Source organism: Glandiceps talaboti, chromosome 8 (assembly GCF_964340395.1).
Source record: "Glandiceps talaboti chromosome 8, keGlaTala1.1, whole genome shotgun sequence".
Taxonomy (NCBI): Eukaryota; Metazoa; Hemichordata; class Enteropneusta; family Spengelidae; genus Glandiceps; species Glandiceps talaboti.
Genome location: NC_135556.1, coordinates 18,994,417 through 19,013,304, shown reverse-complemented (window position 1 = coordinate 19,013,304; position 18,888 = coordinate 18,994,417). Strand labels below are relative to the sequence as shown.

The window sequence follows — 18,888 nt, the reverse complement described above, 5'->3', positions numbered from 1 at the left end:
CTTTCTGTATTAATGCAGTACTCTTTCTTACACTCATCATGTATTTATACAGTTATCATCATTATCTGATGTACAATCGTATGGAATTTTACACTTCTGTAGACTTTCTTTCTGTATTAATGCAGTACTCTTTCTTACACTCATCATGTATTTATACAGTTATCATCATTATCTGGTGTACAATTGTATGGAATTTTACACTTCTATAGACTTTCTTTCTGTATTAATGTAGTACTCTTTCTTACACTCACCATGTATTTATACAGTTATCATCATTATCTGGTGTACAATTGTACTGAATTTTTCACCTCTCTCTATAGATGTTACTTCTATGCAGTATTCTATTCTATGGTTCACCTTTCACTAACAATTCAGCAGTGACTTATTCAACTCTCATGGTAAACTTTTGTAATTTGGTTTACTTCCTCTAGTTGAGAGGGTGTACTAATACACTTTTTTGACTAAACAGAATACACAGGAAATGAGGAAACTGATTATAACTTACACTATTGTCAAGTTTTCATATCTACACCTACTATATAACCATGGAGGTAGGAAGGACATGATATTTTCCCCCAAAATTTTTTCTTCGTCAGCCAAGGAAAATATGAGTGACCTAAGGGGCCTTGTCACTACGAGTTGCTAGAGGAGTAGTGACAAAACCACATGTATTTTCCAGTTGAATGAAGAAAAATATTAACTTAAAGGAATAATATAATTATACCTTCTCAAGCATAATTTATGAAAAATCAGGAAAAGTAATGGTGACTTGAAGTGTCTTGACTCATATTTTGAACACCACAGACATGGACATGGGTTGTCCTGACATAGAACAATCTGGGTATATAAATCCATATTTTCTGTTTAAAGACAATACTGGGTTTGTGCATGGTGTAACATTGCAATCTAGCACGATTTATATGATATAAATATCAAAAGATAGTTCAATATAATGTAATCATTCTTCATAACTGATTTATGATTATATAATAACCTTGTCAGAAAAGTTGCATTCATTATTGACAAAGATTTAATTTCCCTTCTTTTACTATCAATAATTACCTCAAACTAAATCGCTGCTAAACATGTAAAATTGAACATATGACATACTTACTACTCATGCATATTTCTATAGTGTACAGTGAAAGTGAAATCTCGGAAGAACAGAGGACTTTTCATAACTGTGAATAGTGATAGATATAAGACTGAAATACTCAGTTTATCCCTACCCCAGCCCCAAACCACCAAACCTTAGGACTCTTCCATTCTACATACAATCCACACAACTCAACTTTACCAGGGCTACCTGAACCCAAATCCATCAACCCCTTGAAGATTCCTACCACATCATCAACGTCCTAAATTGATATCAGGAAAGACTAAGGCCTGAAGAACAACACGTCATGTACCAAAATCTGAAGCAGGAACTGAAGCCAAAAATCTACACATTCCATAGCTGTATCAAAACGGATTTTAACCAGTATTTCAGTATTGTAATCACTTTGAAGGTTGCCCACTGGACAAGTAGATTCTTCACTACTGTTTCACTGAATATCATGATTTGTAATTAGTACTAGCAACTATGAGGCTACAATCATGGCAATTGTCAACAGACCTTGCAACATTATTTTCAGGAAATTCAACAAAGCATGTCATTTTTGATAACACAGGAAACCTATCAGCAAGCTACATATGGCCTAGATCCTCTAGAGATGTAATGGTGTAACAACTAACATTACATACAAATTTCTACTTTTCCCTCAACAGACTTTACTGAGTAGTAATATTGTCAACAAATCCATACAAGGCATCAGTATCTAATGCCTTACACAGAATATCATCAATATCATATGTCACTTTTCGTTCTGCATGTCAGTATGTCATGTTTATTTGAACTCAAAAATCTCATTCTGCATCGTAATATATAACTTCTAAATACAAGTGGATATACAGGAACATATCACTACATTCCCTTGAGAACACACTCCTTACATTCAGCATGATTTTTCTGTATACGCATATTTCACGGTTGGCTACCAATACGAATTACATATACCCAGAAGTATTCACAACCATTCATCATTACTGCAACTTGTGTAAGTGCAATTTGTGTAAATTGTAATGTAGAAGAAAACAAAATTGCATCATCTAAAAGCAAATTACTTTCATACTGACTATGGTAATGGTACAGGTTTATTTCAACAATTTTCCTGTGTGTATATTTATGTGTCCTCTGAACAGTTTATGACTAAAGCCTGCAAATGAGTACAATTTTACAGTTTACTGCACCTAATATTTTGAAATGACGTTTTCATGCCATTGTAACTTATCTTATCACAGTACCTATGCTTTAATAATAATGATCACTTCGATATCTAGCTCAAATTATACACCCCAAAAGTTGGGGTGGGGGTGGTGGGTGGAGTTAAAAACTATATTTAGGTAGGGTAGCATACCTTTGTTACAGGTACAGGTACATGTATTTCTTCCGTCTTCCACTTAATATGCCCCTGATAGGTTTTTAGAATTTATATTAATTAATGATTGCACCTGTCTCAGTCTTAATTAGTCTACAGGAAGATATCTTATAGGTTTTACAGTTTATACCATTAATGGAAGCACCTGTCTCTCTTCTTAATTACCAGTACTTTACACAGGAACTGCCTTGGACATTGCCTCCAATGCTGCAATATCCTGACACTTCATCGATGTATGTATATGTACAAAAAAAGTCATCTTTCCTGCATGACAAGTGACACCCTGGTCATTCCTTGTTCTACACTTTGAAAGCATAGAAATAAAAAAAATGCACAAAGCACAAATATTTGTCACCATGAGGGAAATTTCAAAGTCATTGTTTACAAACTCCAAATCCAAATAAATAAATATAATAATAATATAATAAAATTGTGTGTATGCATGATTCATCAGCTGAAATTTTCAAAGTTCATAAAATGAACTTTGAACATCTATGTAAACATTTTCTTCTTTACTCAAGGCCAAGATATACAGGTGAGCAATCGGTGGCATGCCATGAGGTTAGCAACTATGACCGAGGGCTTACACAGGCCAATTCACAGGGCAATATGAGAAGCACCTTGTATTGAACTGCTGAAAACCCCATAATGGATCCTTGTGATGTACCTGGTGACTTCGCAAACCCCTGTGATTATAAGTATTCAGGGAGCAATTCATTGTACTTGTATGCGACAAATTGCTTAGTGTGTTGCTCAATGAATTAGTTAGTGTATCTTGGTCTTTAGTCTTCATTTTGTACAGAATCACTAAATATAACTAATAGTAGCAGAGACACAAGTCTTTCACAATCACGACAAAGCTGACATTTTAGTGTACTACTTAAAATATCGTTAAAAGACATAATAACTTTGTCATTACTAGGTAGCATGCACCTTGGAGACCAATTTCACTTATAGTCAAACTTCTTAAAATATCTCCAAACTCTGCCATATGGAAGTTTGCTTATTTGGGGTCCACCATCTTGTTTTCAAGGAAATCAACAACCTTTTATTTTCCATTACAGTGTAAAACGTGGTATTCGGTGGCCGGCCATATTGGATTTTAAAATAACGTAATTTCGATATCCCATGTTGACCCAAAACATTGGTATGGTGACCTCTGACTTATTTTCATCTTGAATTTTACTGCAAATGGGTTGGAGCTTTCCTGAACAAAGTAGAAACTTATAAACAGTATATTTCCGAGTTGTATTTCATGTCAAATGTAATCATCAGAAAGTGAAAGTGTTTTAGGGGCACATTTTCAGAGACAGACTTTTAATTATACAATCTCAGTAATGATATGACACTGCACTATGCTGTGATCTCTGACAACCAATAATCCCCCATTTGATAAATGATTACGCTTAAAATGACAGATGAACGGAATTAAATAAGAAACACGTTATTGTAGCATTACAATGTCTTTTTTTTAATTAAAATCTGTCAATCTGTCAAGTATTCTTTATCAAATATGAGTACAGATAGTGCAATCATTTGTAAGATTAATGAAAATTTTGTTAAAAGGTTGGCTTTTTACATTTATTACAATTTTGATTCGATAAGATTTCTTCTGATTAGTTTCTCTATGAATAGTAATTTGTCAACTAATTCTGAACTCTACAATAATGTCTGAGTAAAAATATGTCAGTAGCGAGAGAGAGAGAGAGAGAGAGAGAGAGAGAGAGAGAGAGAGAGAGAGAGAGAGAGAGAGAGAGAGAGAGCTAAGACAATGCACAACATAGCATCTCTAGTCACAGTCTTTTGCGTTTGAAGACATTAAACCCCCCCCCCCCCCACACACACACACACACACACATGCATTGTGCTGTAATTGATGTCTGAAGTATTTGTATATATAATCTTATAAAAAAGGTTACTCCTTATAAGATTTGTGTAGACAAATTGAATGGGGACCTTACCAAAAAACTTTGCAGGTCATACAATTAAGTGACAGGCAACAGTGTTTGACATTTTTGCCAAGTTTGATTGAAATTGAGTCATGGGTGTTAGAGAGATTATAATGGCTGGCCACAGATCGATGGATGCATGTACACACATACATATACTCATACACAGACATAGACACATAGATACAGACAGAAACAGACACATATGCACACATAGATGGACAAGGGTCATTCCTATAACAACCCCCCACCCCCACCCCCACCCCCCAGTCTGTACCCATTTAGGGGTAATAATTCACAATGATTTGGTCAGTCGGAAGGCAACATACTCTATTTTATACACATGGATAATATCAGGTATATATTGTAATTTGAGTTTTTAACATAATTAGATATAATACACATTTTATTAATGCCATTCCAAAGGAAATATCTACAATATGCTCCTTCCTGGAATATGATATTTAACAAGGTAGAAAAGAGAGCCTGCATCAAATTAAAAAGTATGCAGGGCTATTACTGACTGCGATAATGATGATAATGAAGACATTTTATATGATTACAAATATGAAGCGTGACTTCAAACTATTGCTATAAATACCCTCATATTCAAGAGAATTCCAATTTTAATACTTCCCCTACATGTAAATGAGAACAAATGATACTTGTAAGCAATTTGTTTCAATAAAAACAGATTTCCAAGAAAGTTGGATGATGCTATAATTATAGTACTTACATCATAGTCTTTGTTGACAAGGGTCAAACACCAGTTGTCATTGGGTAGCTCCATGCGGCTGAAATCTGTTTCTACATCAAACAAGTTCCAGCCTACTGACTTGGTGATTTGTAAATTTGGTGCATTGTAATGGAAGGCATATAGATCTTCCATCTCCACTGAAAAATAAGACAGAAAAACAGAATGTTAATAAAAATATGTTATTCCTCACTCAAAACAGGGGTTATTACCTTACTACTTTCGATAATCAAAACAAATGATACTTTTTTTTTTACCTGGATTATATTTGGTGATTTGTCATTCTTTGCTCATACCAGAAGTAAGGATTATGAGAATGAAAATGAATATTTGTTACTATGACATCTAATGATTGGTTTGCTGATGAAAGACAAATAGTCATGGTATAAAATATAGACTATTATTTGTTCTAAGTCTGGAAAGTAATCCTAAAATCAACAATAACTATACAAAATACATTTGATTTATAACAGTGGGTTTTGTAGGTGAAAAGTTATAACTCTGGCATATTGATTTTCATTAATATAATGATTTCACATAAAATGTGTGACTGCATATTGTGGATTCATAAAATTTTCCATATTTTCATCTTTGACATATTTAGGTTCTATATCCATTTAATTTTATTTCCGATGATTTTTTTCCACCGACCATAAACAGATTACTAGACATCTATTACTAGTATTAGGATTACCAGCATAGTGTAAATTATGTATGGTGAACATGATATGCATACTAATAATTAATTTGCATAAGTAAAGGGCATTAACTTTGAGGCAGGGGATACATTTCATTTTGTGAGGCAACATATGTTAATAAAATCATATGGCTATGTATCTGTGGATGTTGTTCCATTTCTACAGTAATACTTTAATACTTCACACATATTTTGAAGAACAAAACGCTCTTGAAATTGTGAACGTACATTATTCTTATCTCTGATGTACTTCTACTTTATATACATTACACAGTAATGTAGCCTGAAGGAGACAGGAACCTTGGGAGGGTCACCTTATCTTTGTCCACATATGCCTGTCAAATCGATATGGACCATTTACTGTGCAGAATAATTTGTGTAATGGTTTTCAGTGATATGGCTTAGACTCAAGACTAAGCTATATAGGTGTGGTGCACTACTGTAACAACATATTTCAGCACTAATATTAATTGTCGAAAAATGACACACCATGTTCTTCTAACTCTAAGACAATATTATTTTTTCTTGTCACATATTGGAAGGTTACATGTATGTACAGGAATAATTAATTACCACAGAATAAGCCGGTTCTCTGCATATCAACACTTTAAAACATAATCAGACATTTCACTTCCTCCAGTTACAGACAGATTTACAGATTCAGTATCTCTAATCCCAAAGATATGGAGACATATCTATGTATGCCTGCCTCCTGAATACTAAACATGTACTTTCACTTAATTGTGACATAACACACTCACATTCTAGCTCCTCCTAAGCCCTAGCTACATGTACCTCATCTTCTCAGGTTGACACACACACACACACACACACACACACACACACACACACACACACACACACACACACACACACACACACCATTTAGATTGACAGACACATTTCCACACAATGACATACTCCTACCTCCATCTAGGTAGGCAGACACAGTCCTGCATACTGCCACCCCTCCTACCCTACCATCATACAGGGAGACACATACATGCATTTGTATATGTATATTCCTGCACACTAACACAACCCTTACTTCAATCTACATGTATGTAGGCAGACACATTCTTGCCCACTGACACATCCCTACTTCATGTAGGTTGATAGATACATTCCTGTACACTGACAGTCCTACCCCCCACCGAGGTAGGCAGACCATTCCTGCACACTAACACACCCCTACCTCCTCTAGGAGGCAGACACATTCCCACACACTGATAACACCCAGTGTCATTAAACCCTAAAGGCATGAGGACATACCAGTGAGTGACACCTGTTACTTAAAAGCACACAATACGATAGAATCATGTGACAGTTTCTAGTTTTTAACAAGGCTAATTACAGACCAGTAATTGGAGGTTTGGACATTCAGTGAAGGTTATTTTGAAACTGTTACTATGGCAATGTTGACAGTAATTCTAATGGACTAATAAAAATGTAACACTGGATGAAAGACAACACTGAAAGAACTTGTCATGAAAACTGGAATGAAAAGAAAACCTGTCACTCTAGTGAATGCAAATATCTGTACTAAAATGCATATTTAATAAACACAACTAGATCTCATTGTTAAGTTGAGGTATTCTATTCTTATTCCATAGATACAGTCTTTCACAGCTGAGCTGCACCGTAAGTCAATAAATATCATTACCTTCTCCATATTGTTCCTTTTTTGTTTCCATTATTTGAGGAATTACTGTATAATCTGCATGTTTATGCATTCATTTCATTTTTTCTTTCTTCTCTGATACTAGTATAAAACATGCAAGTTTTTTTCTTTTATGTTTTCAATTCCCCCCCCCCCCCTCCCTCCCTTTCTTGATATAAAGGCAACTGATCAATTCCTTTTAAAGGAGTAAAACAGTGTCAACAACAGCACCATTTTAGACTACATGTCCTGACCAGAAACAATTCCTTTTTTTTGGGATAAACATGTAGCTTTTTTTACTTAAAAAACAATAAAAAAAAATTACAGTGGCATCATGAATTGAAATAGGGAACTTGCAAACCCGCCATGTTGAATACTGCATCATGGGAAATGTGATTATAAATACTAATCAAACCGTATTGTAAACAATAATGTTAGATTGTTTTTAACCACAAATGATCAATTCATAGTTGCCCTAACCATTGTGTGAGGTTTATTTTACTAGTAACTCCTGATTAGGTATTACGATAACCACAGATAATCCCATAGTCCTTTGCATCTGAGCATGCTCAGTTTGGATTGCAAGTTCCCTATTGTATTGAAAGACACATCCTAGTAATAAGTCTAAAGGAACAGAACTCATCCTATAAAAAAAGTTAGCCGAGACTATCTTTCATCATGTCAAAAATGTCCTCGCTGACAAAAAATTCTCAATTCCCATGTACACATTATAATGTTGATTCAAGACTTGTAATCCAATTCCCTAGAGGTTACAATGTATACTCAGGAGGATCTCATAGATTACAGCAATCCATGATTAGAATTTTGATTGAGTGAGTATATTTGCATAATCAATACAATTTATATAAAATCTCTATGTTTTATCATTCTGAAAATTGATGAATTATGGATATCAAGCCATTAAATATCTCTCTTTATCTACACGTACATACATACATACATACATACATACATACATACATACATACATACATACACACATATATACATACATACATACATACATACATACATACATACATACATACATACATACATACATACATACATACATACATACATACATACATACATACATACATACACACATACACTCACATTCATATACATAGACAGGTACGTATACACATATAAACACATACATCATACATGTACAGACAGGCCAACAGACAGACAGACATACACTGTACCACGATTTGTGAAATAAAATATCATAATCTGAACCAGATTCATTCCATTCAGTTACAAAAACTTCACCAGAAAATTTATTTACTGACCAATTGCCCTGTGAATCCTCCTTTCTATCACATGACATGACATGACATTTCATGGGCTATGACATGGACATGATCAACTGGCTTGAGAGACAGCTGTCTAGATTGTCAACGTGATACGGATGGCTTGATAGATTTGTTTGTGAAGCAAGTCAACTCATTAACGACAAAGCTGATGTGTAATGACCATGGCATCCATGTATGAGGTTGTTTAAAGCTTAATGTAGTGGATTATGAGAGAAAATAACCTTGATTACTTCGTCTAATGTATGTACATCAATTTATGGTGTCATTATACCATCTATAAAACTACCTGCCACAGTAATTTTCTGGTGTAGACACTAAATTATTTACAGCACATATCACATCATTGCACATTTTAGAATGCAAATAATATATTACTGGTTCACAAAAATAATTCAGAGATGAAAACAGATAGTCAGGCAAATATCATACAAGACATGTGTCCACAGTGGTTTGAATTTCTGATAACAATTTTTTCATAAAAATTTGAATAACTCACAACCTGAGACTGAGGTGCACATAAATTTATCAGATTTTGGGCCATTGCAAACTTTGCCTTCTCTATATACGTTACTCCACAAACAAACAAACAAAAAACTAAATAAAATAAAATAAATAAAAATGTCAGTGGTACTCTAGCGCAAAGCAAGTACAATGTACAGTATAATTCAACATCTGTGTTCTAACTTTGATATTATAATCATAAATGTACGGTACATGTTAGATTCCTCCACAAAGATTTTGAGGCTAAGTGATCGTCACTTATTTTTTTAAGAATTACATCAGAAATACATTGTACATGTAACCTTGTAGTCTATATGAAGGGTGTGGGGAACTTGTCACAACATTTTCTGTTGTCATTTACAATGCCTCAGTCCATAGAAAACTCACACTTTTGGTGGATGTTTTTATCTTCTTTCTTTATTTGGTTGTGTATGTGGGTGTGGGTAGGGAGGTTACACAGAAGTATTTGCTATCTCATAAAGCTGAAACTTTTTTCAGAATTAATCAGGACAAGAAACTACACATTCATGTCTTCATGTCACCTACTCACTTTCACTTCATCTTCTGTGCACATTTTAAAACTTTAATATACTCAGTAATCAAACCCTGATTTCTTTACTTTTATTTTAAAACATGCAAAGATCCTGTCTCGCTTGATATCTGTGAGTGAGAATGGGACAAATTTAATATGAGACATGAAATACTGATAAGAAAACCAGCCATACCCTTTTGCCCTTGCCTATAGAAAATACATCAATGTAGAGTTACATGTAAGTATGCCAAAACACATATAAATGGAACAGGAGAACTTTAATTGAAATTTTCCGTACTAATGGAGTCACCTGTCAATGCAGTGGCACCTCCTTCAATAGCAATCTTATCTGTAAGCAAGGGCTCTGTCACAAGACAGGTAATCATGGCACTATAAGCAAATGATAAACTCATTTTCTACTGATAACACACTCCTTTGATGTCTTGCTACCATTCCTTGGAGAACATACAGAGTGTGTACATCAGGATATGATGTTTCCTTTCCATAAATTGAAGCTTAGTGTCACTTTTCCGTTCACTTTTATATATATATGTCCATTATCTATTTATACATGCACATAGGAATTGTAATCCTGTTCATTTCTCACTACAACAATTTGTGTTCCCCGACAATATTAGTTGATATCAGCATATATTACTTTGTTGTGATTAAAATTGTTGGCCACTTGAAGATACTGACCATATAAAATTGTTCTAATTTCAAATAATTCTAAATTTGCATCTAAAACACATATATCACATTAAATCACACAAAATATGGTCACTGATGTTGGAATTTCTCAAACTGTGGATGACGTTAGCATTGTTACTAGTAGAAATGTCACAAAGTTGCTTTTCTTCTTTTGAAACATGAAGTTTCATCAGGGTTGGGGAGGGCATCGCTGCATGAAAATTGGCATTTCCGATTTCATATACATGACGGTCACACAACAGAAATGCGACATTTCCAGATTTTCGGCAATTCTGTCGTGTGACTGCCATGTACACAGAACCAGAAACGTCACCCTTTCATGCAGTGTATGTGTATATATATGTATGTGTGTGTGTGTGTGTGTGTGTGTGTGTGTGTGTGTGTGTGTGCGTGCGTGCGTGTGTGTGTGTGTGTGTGTATGTGTGAATAAGTGTGGGTATGAGAGATTTTGATCCAATTTTATATTATTAGAGTACGTGACAGATCTATCGTAGTTTCCAGTGAGTACACATTCACATTAAGCTGCATGGCTGAAGTGAGTAGTTACAACTTCCATACATGTAAGGTGGAAACAACATGGATCTTTTAGTACAATAGAGCTAAGAAAGACATCTAAACTTGAAGGATAGCATATCAATGGATAACCCCTCCACTCGACTTCATACTTGACCTGGATTCTAAACTCTTGACTACAGTGTAAGCAATTATGCAGGGATTTTCCTGTATCTAGTACAACAGGATTCTATGCAAGTTAATAGCCATTCCTGAAGGCATACTCATACTGTGATGATATCGTATTATGTATATTTGTCTCATAGCACTCATCATGTCTACAAATGATGTGAATTTCATTATAGTCAATGTAACTTATAAGCTATTTCTACATATTTACATGTAGACGGAAATTTTTCACTTCAACACTTTCCAGTATTAATGAATTTATTGTATCATTGGACTAACTAACATACAAATGCACAAGGATTTGCCGCCTGTCCAGATACACTACACCACTGACACTATTCCTGGAGAAGACTATCTGTATTCACGCAAAGCAAAGCATCAAATTACAATCAAATCAAGAAGTCTGCTTGACAAACATCTTACTGTTCACATTATCCCCTGGCTTGACAAAAATCTTACTGTATAGTATTACTTCACTCTACGTTTTACCTGGCGGAAAAAAAATCTTACCAAATGTGTTACATTTTACTACCTGGCTTGACGAATATCAAGTTACTATAAACATTACTACATTTTGCCATCTTGCTCGACAAGTATCTTTTTTGGTAAGATATTCCTTGCGCCAGTAGATAAAGTGTAGCAGTATTGACAATTTTTTTGTTAAGCCAGACTTGATAAAATGTAGTGGTGTTATTTACATTTTTGTTGAGCCAAACAATGTCTTTGTTTCAGGTTGTATGTTTTTTACAATGTAATTGTAAAGAATCCAATATGTTACTAACTAGTAGTCCATATATCATGCAAGTAGACAATAACAGATCTTTTGGGTTGAAAGTTCAAGTAAAATGATTAATGAGTTTGAATTATTAGATACAAAATTAGACAGCAGAGGACTATGTAATCAATAACACAATGATCAAAGAGGGTTTCACTTCCCTTCATCTGAAATGCAGATGAAACAAATTCAACACCTGTTATTGCATAGAAAATTTCATTGCAAACAATTAAAGAAAACATAACATACATATTATACAAATAATAATAAACCTATTATCTTAACATCTTAATTAGTGTACAGTCCTGACAACATAAAACAATAAAATTTATGTTGCACTTGTAAACTTTACAGCTGTGACCAAACTATTCAAATGCAAGGAGTTTATAGGATACAATGCGTTATGAGCACAAAAATTAGGACCGGTATCTTATCAGTATGATGAATAAACTTCAATAACAGTATAAACAAATGTTTCAGAAGAATCAACCTTTGATAAATTCATACATTCAGGTCTCATTAAAAGTGATTGTTTTTAAGAAACTGCATTTAATATACATAATCTCATATCTGCTATCACAGAAAAGGACCCTTGAATTCAAACAATATCAAACATTGTACACACTATCAACTCTTTGCACTGAGCTTATTTTCTATCGTTAAAACAAACTTTGACTGATGGATGGATACATGTAGCTGGATGGATGGATGGAAAGATAAACAGAAAGACAGACAGACAGACAGACAAACAAACAGACAGAAACAGATGGACAGACAGACAGACAGAGAGGTGCAGACAGACACAGACAAACGTATAGAGAGATGTACAAATACTTGAAATAGCCAGACAATCATCCTTCTCATCTCCTCTTATACATCATGAGTCTGCATAACTTTGAGTATGATTAGTGCTTTCATTGCTGTTGTCATGGATACCAACATATGTCTTGTTATCTATAAATAGTATTACATACATCATACCTCTAAAGTAAAGTAATGGCATATGTGTTTCTTCTCCATTATCTACTGAAAGTTTGTAACAATGCTCAATGAAAGAGCAAGTCAATACATCTTGGCTGTACAAAACTCGTTACTAATTTAAGTCTAAGATTAAATACATTGCACAATCTGAGGTAAATGAATACTCTATATTGATCCATATGAAATTTACATACCCACAATGCTTACATGGAATTTATCAGATAACCGGTATCATTTCCAATGTAGTTCAATGGAGAGCATGCACATCGAACCCTTGCAATAATTTCAAGTTCTGTCATCCCCTGGCACACTTTGCCCAAATATAGCAAGTGGTTGTCACTATCTCTTAGCTTAGTGATTTGGGCTTTGATTTTTTTTTTCAATATCTTTACAATTTTGTACATAACATGTTTCACCATCAATTTGTGATTATGTGATGTTTCCATGCAACTACATACATATAATCATTTCCAGCATGGGATTTGAGGACCTAGGTAGTATAACTTCGGCCCCTCCTGCCGTACAACCTTGGTCCACAAAACTCATAGAAAAGGCCCAGTAAGGTAATAATATACATCACATAAATACAAACTAATTGCTCTCATATTGTGTACTAAATGTCAGGGTGTGTCATGAAAGCTCAAAAAGCAAAATTGTTCCTTTGGGCTATCTCTCGTCCTATTTACCAGAAAGCAAGCTGGACAGGCAATGAAATATGTTGACCATGGGTAGTGATGTGCAATATACATGTAAGGCCAAGTAGTGAGAAAGGTAAAGTTTGAAGAATTTAAATATAGAGAATATTTTGCAGTATGAAGCCAGCTTATCCTGAAAGATCCAGGCATTGCTTCCGCTTATATAATGTGCTAACAGACAAGTTCTGAGTGGTTACATCAGTGGGTGCAGTCACATTTCACACTAAAGACATCTCAGAAATGCAAAAATGAAGAAAAGCAATCAAACTATTTGCTTTTGATACATGTACATGCATCCCCCCAAAGGATTACACTTTGCTCTCTATGTATTCAACCTTGCATTGACAACTGTATACAAAATGAATGTCCAACTGCAATTTGGTCATGTTAAATAGGTGTACAAGTCATTACTAAGCACATTTTGAAAAATTGAAATTTAACTTTAATATATACTAATTTGTTCCTGTCAACGCAAAATGAAAGCATGAATTAAATAAATACAAATTATACAATCATAGGTCCCCATGTTTATGTTGTCACAAAACACATTTAATATATCTTCAATTTTTCACACAAAAACTGAAACCGGTTTCATTTCTCAGAGGAAAAACCTCTATTGCTCACTAAAGAATAGTGAGTATATAAAAACATGATTATGTAGCAGCTACTCTTGAAATATGATTCATGAAATGTAAAAATGTAAATAAAGTATGCAGAGACCAAGCAACCATACAGTGAAAATATCTCATTACAACATCTTGGGAGATGAAATTTACAATATTACATAATCATACACAATATATATACTTTATCTTGATAAATACTTCAGATTGACCAATATTACATATTGCCAAATACTTCATGAAGGGGATAGAATCAAACAGTGATGTGAGTAAGACTGGGAAAAGTCAACACATGGAAAAAGTTTTGGGTCATTAAAATTTCTATACAAAATTTCACTACTTCATGTTAATCATGTAATTTGTATGTAAATCACATGGCAAATAGCAAAGGTGGATGGAAGTGTGCTGACACAGACATTGTTATTAGATTATGCTGTGTAATGTATGCAATATTGTCATACAGTTTTATTATAGTATACATGCATAAAACTACTTGTACTTTCATCATAGCCATCTAATATGAAGTAATTATGGCTTTCTGAATAAAAAAGACACTTTTCCACAACAAGAATAGCCTGGCTGTTGGCATAATGAGTGATATTGCAATGTAGTTTTATATCCAGGGATGATAAAATTATGCAGTTACTCCTCACACAAGTAAGCAGGTATGGACATGGGTAAACCTTTTTTTTTTTTTTTTTATATTTTCAGGTAGTTTTGCTTCAGATTTAGCATACACATATCATTACCATGAGTAGACCCTAACTTTGTTTGGGAACACTGATAAATGACTGGGCAATCCAGGCAGATTTTACTTACTGAAGCTCTTCCTTTGCAAAATGTACAATTATGTGATGAGTTAGAACTAGAAGCAGAGAGACCCATGGGTTAAATGATAGGCATAGATGATGTTTGTTTGTTTTTTAATCTTCTGCTCCTTGTAAGGTATTATCATCTGACACAGATGACAGACTTGCCATAGCTCTAGAGAGCCTCACAGAACAACACCAAGACAAGTCTCTGGGCTAAATCTTACAGCCAGGATAATTATGTCCACAATTAGAGAAAGAGAAAGTAAATGTTATGTGCAGATATCATCATAACATCACATTACGTGTACATGTATTCCTCAGTGGAATACTGAAATGTGATTATTATTATTAAGAATATTTCCCCTAAAAACAATCTTCTAGAGTGAGCAGTGCTCATCTAGTAAAAGGAAGCAGGAAAACCAACTAGAACTACTTGATACTTATCATGGTGTACCAAGAACATAATTTAATTTTTTTTTTTTAAATTTTTTTTTTCTTTCAATTAATATTGAATGAAAAACACTTACTGGATATTATTGATATTGGGACACAGAAGAACAATTGTGTGAAAACTACCTCTCTGTTTCAGAATATGACACATTTGATGAGCTTCCAAAGGTTCAGTTGTCCTTATCAAGTGGTATTTACAGCTAGTGAGCAGAAATAGTTGATAATATTAATGAACTGGGGAGACAGTTTAGACACGACAGGTGACAGAATGATTTTTATCAGATTCCCTTGGTATACTATTAACATACTTCTATCTCTAATAAATCTCTATGGAATTAGTAGTGAATCTAAATGTTGATTCTTTCAGATTAAGTTTTTTAGCAATTATAAAGTCGACAGGGGTAAAGAGAGGCAATTTTTTTCTGAAGAAATAAATATGTAGACAAGCGTACATGCAAGACAATTTAAAGAGAACATATCCTTCATGAATGGTTAAGATGTTAACACCTTTTCAAAGTTCACAGCAAGTAAGAATCCATGCCAATTTTCTACCAGTAGCCTATGACATGTACACATACACGTACACATACACGTAGGCAAGAAAAAGAAGTGACACTGACAGTTCTAAATATGGATTTATTAAGTCTCGGTATTGGACTTATGAATAAAATCAATTTGAATATGAACTAAGCAAAATTATCTAATTCTACTAATAAATTGAGAGTCGTGAGATCTAGATACATGATTTCCTACCCTTGTTTGCATTCTTAGTCTTAAAACATAAAGCTCTAAATCGTGAGTACCTCTACAGAACTTGTTATGTTATCATATAGAACATGAACAGATGGCTGCTCCTGTCTAACTATATGCAATGACTACCCTGACATGAAGCTATCAAAGAGACATGAGATATCAATATTGTCAAACCACAAAGAATGATGGGTAATTCCACTGCCTGTGGTTTAACCTTTGAATTGTCATCTCATCTGAATACTTATGGCATACCATGATTGCTGCTGTCACATTATGATAGGTTAATAAACTAGCAATCAATCATCAGTTGTGGCTGATGACTTTTATATATTTCTTATCAGCATCATGATCATTACATTATATTCATTAACAGCTACGACTATTAATCTGACACCACATACACACACACATACACACACACACACACACACACACACACACACATATATTATATATTATATATTAATGAATGTGATATTCAATGATATGCATAGATCTATATGCAAATTATTCTAATCAATATTCAGCAATATACATTTGTATGCAAATTACTTTAATTAATATTCAGAGATATTGATATATACCACCATCCTCCGAGTAGTTTATTTCATTACATCTACCCTAAGGTTACTGAGATCTAAGACATACATTGTATGCACACAGAAAAGACAAGTGAACCTGAATGTACAAAATAACCCCGTTTATCATGCAAAAAAAACCCAGACAAATATAAATGATGCCTATTCCACCACATTAACTTTTAAACTAAAATAAGATATTGAACAAGTATTGCTAATACCGTCTCAGTGATATATTTGCACTGAAGCATATTGTTTCAATATCATGAAAATTATTAGTATTGTTCACCTATTGGCATTGCAAAACTCAGTAAAAAGTAATGATCATGCCATTAAATGAATCAAGTTTTACAACACTGTGTTTTACTACTATAATATAAATGTCATCCTCTTTATGGGCTATGGAAAGTACCATGGAAAATCCTGACGACATCTGTGCTTAAGTTAAACATACATAGCACACAGAAATTTTAATAGACGGGTTACATACATTATTTGGGCATAAGCCGCATTGCACAAGTTATGTGTGTCCTGCACAGATGTAAGGGGTATACATGTACATGTTTTGTTAAAAGACAACAGTATATCACAGTAAGACTCTTATAAGAGAATCATACTGCACCAATATGAGTGTTTACATGTAAAGATTAGACGATAATCTACCAGACATGAAGTAGGCAGATAACATCCCAATCTGATGGCACAAATAGCCGTATCGAGGTTTTAGTGAATTACGTCAGTGAATATTTATATGGCAGGAAACAGATATTGATTTCGTATCTATGACTTCCACTGGGGTCAAAATTTGAGACCATCTTGTACAAGTTGTGATCTAAATTAGGTACTGATTATTCTCAATATACTGTCCTATGGGCAATATAAGCTCCACTTGCCTGACAAGTACACGTATCTAGGATGTTAGAAACTTAAACATTGGCATGCTGCTGTATCATACAGTGAATATTTATATCATTGTTACTTCTTATCCATTAGAGCTTTGACATCAGTCACGTAGATCACACAGATATGACTAAAACACCTATACACAGGGACCCCAAAATATTGACACATGTAGGAGTAACTTTAACTATCTGCATTATTTATTTATTGTTTGGTTATCTGAACAGATGATGTGTCCCCTTAATAACTGTATAGGTCATACAAGTGAATTGACTGATTGATAATCTAAACTATCTACATATTAATTTCTATGAAACATCAGTATGAAAGACAATATATCCGTCTCTTTGAAACTGATTTTCAATTCAGTTAATCAGTTTGAAACCGAATTGTGTCTCCGACAAGAAAACTGAGCAATGGATTTGGAGTGAATCACTTCAATTTTCTTTAGCATCAGTTTCGAATGATTTCGTTTGGATTGGTTCACAACCCCCCCCCCCCACACACACACACACACACACCCCCACAAGTGGTTTTGAATTCATAATTAAATTGGTTCAAACTAGTTTTAGTGCATGTGGGGACAGGAAACCCAACTTTGATCTGCACTCGAACCAACTCAAAATTGAACATGAGGACAGAACTAATATATCGGTACTCACCTGGTTTGGAAAGTTTACACAGAGACGTGTATATATCATGACAATCTCTTTCCCTAGGTATAACAAATGTGGCAGCCTGGAAATTCTTGCATCGGATTTGTAATGGAGATCCTGTTGTAGTCAAAGGCATCTTCTCTACAGCTGCGATATGCATATGCATTATCTGATAAAAAAAAAAAGTAAAGAAAGACATGGCATAAGTCACCACCAATTTATCACCATAAGGACAAGGAAACTATTCTTCATAATTCTTCAAGATGATAACATTATTACTTCATCACTGTCAGTCCTTTATGATTGTGGCAGGGCAATCACTTTGGGAGTGTTATTTTGCCATAAATTCTTGTTTTGAGTGTGTAATAGTCTTCAAAGCAC

General features: G+C 34.1%; 1 protein-coding gene across 1 annotated transcript in view; it reads right to left on the bottom strand.

Annotated features, from left to right (window-relative positions):
* Positions 1-18,888, bottom strand: part of LOC144438481 (phosphatidylinositol-3,5-bisphosphate 3-phosphatase MTMR6-like) — a 50,064-nt gene that overhangs the window by 13,775 nt on the left and 17,401 nt on the right. The window contains exons 3-4 of the mRNA XM_078127517.1: positions 18,514-18,676; positions 5,163-5,320 (exon numbers count right to left, since the gene is read on the bottom strand). Coding sequence (XP_077983643.1) covers positions 5,163-5,320; positions 18,514-18,676 — 321 coding nt within the window. The remainder of the gene's footprint in view (positions 1-5,162; positions 5,321-18,513; positions 18,677-18,888) is intronic.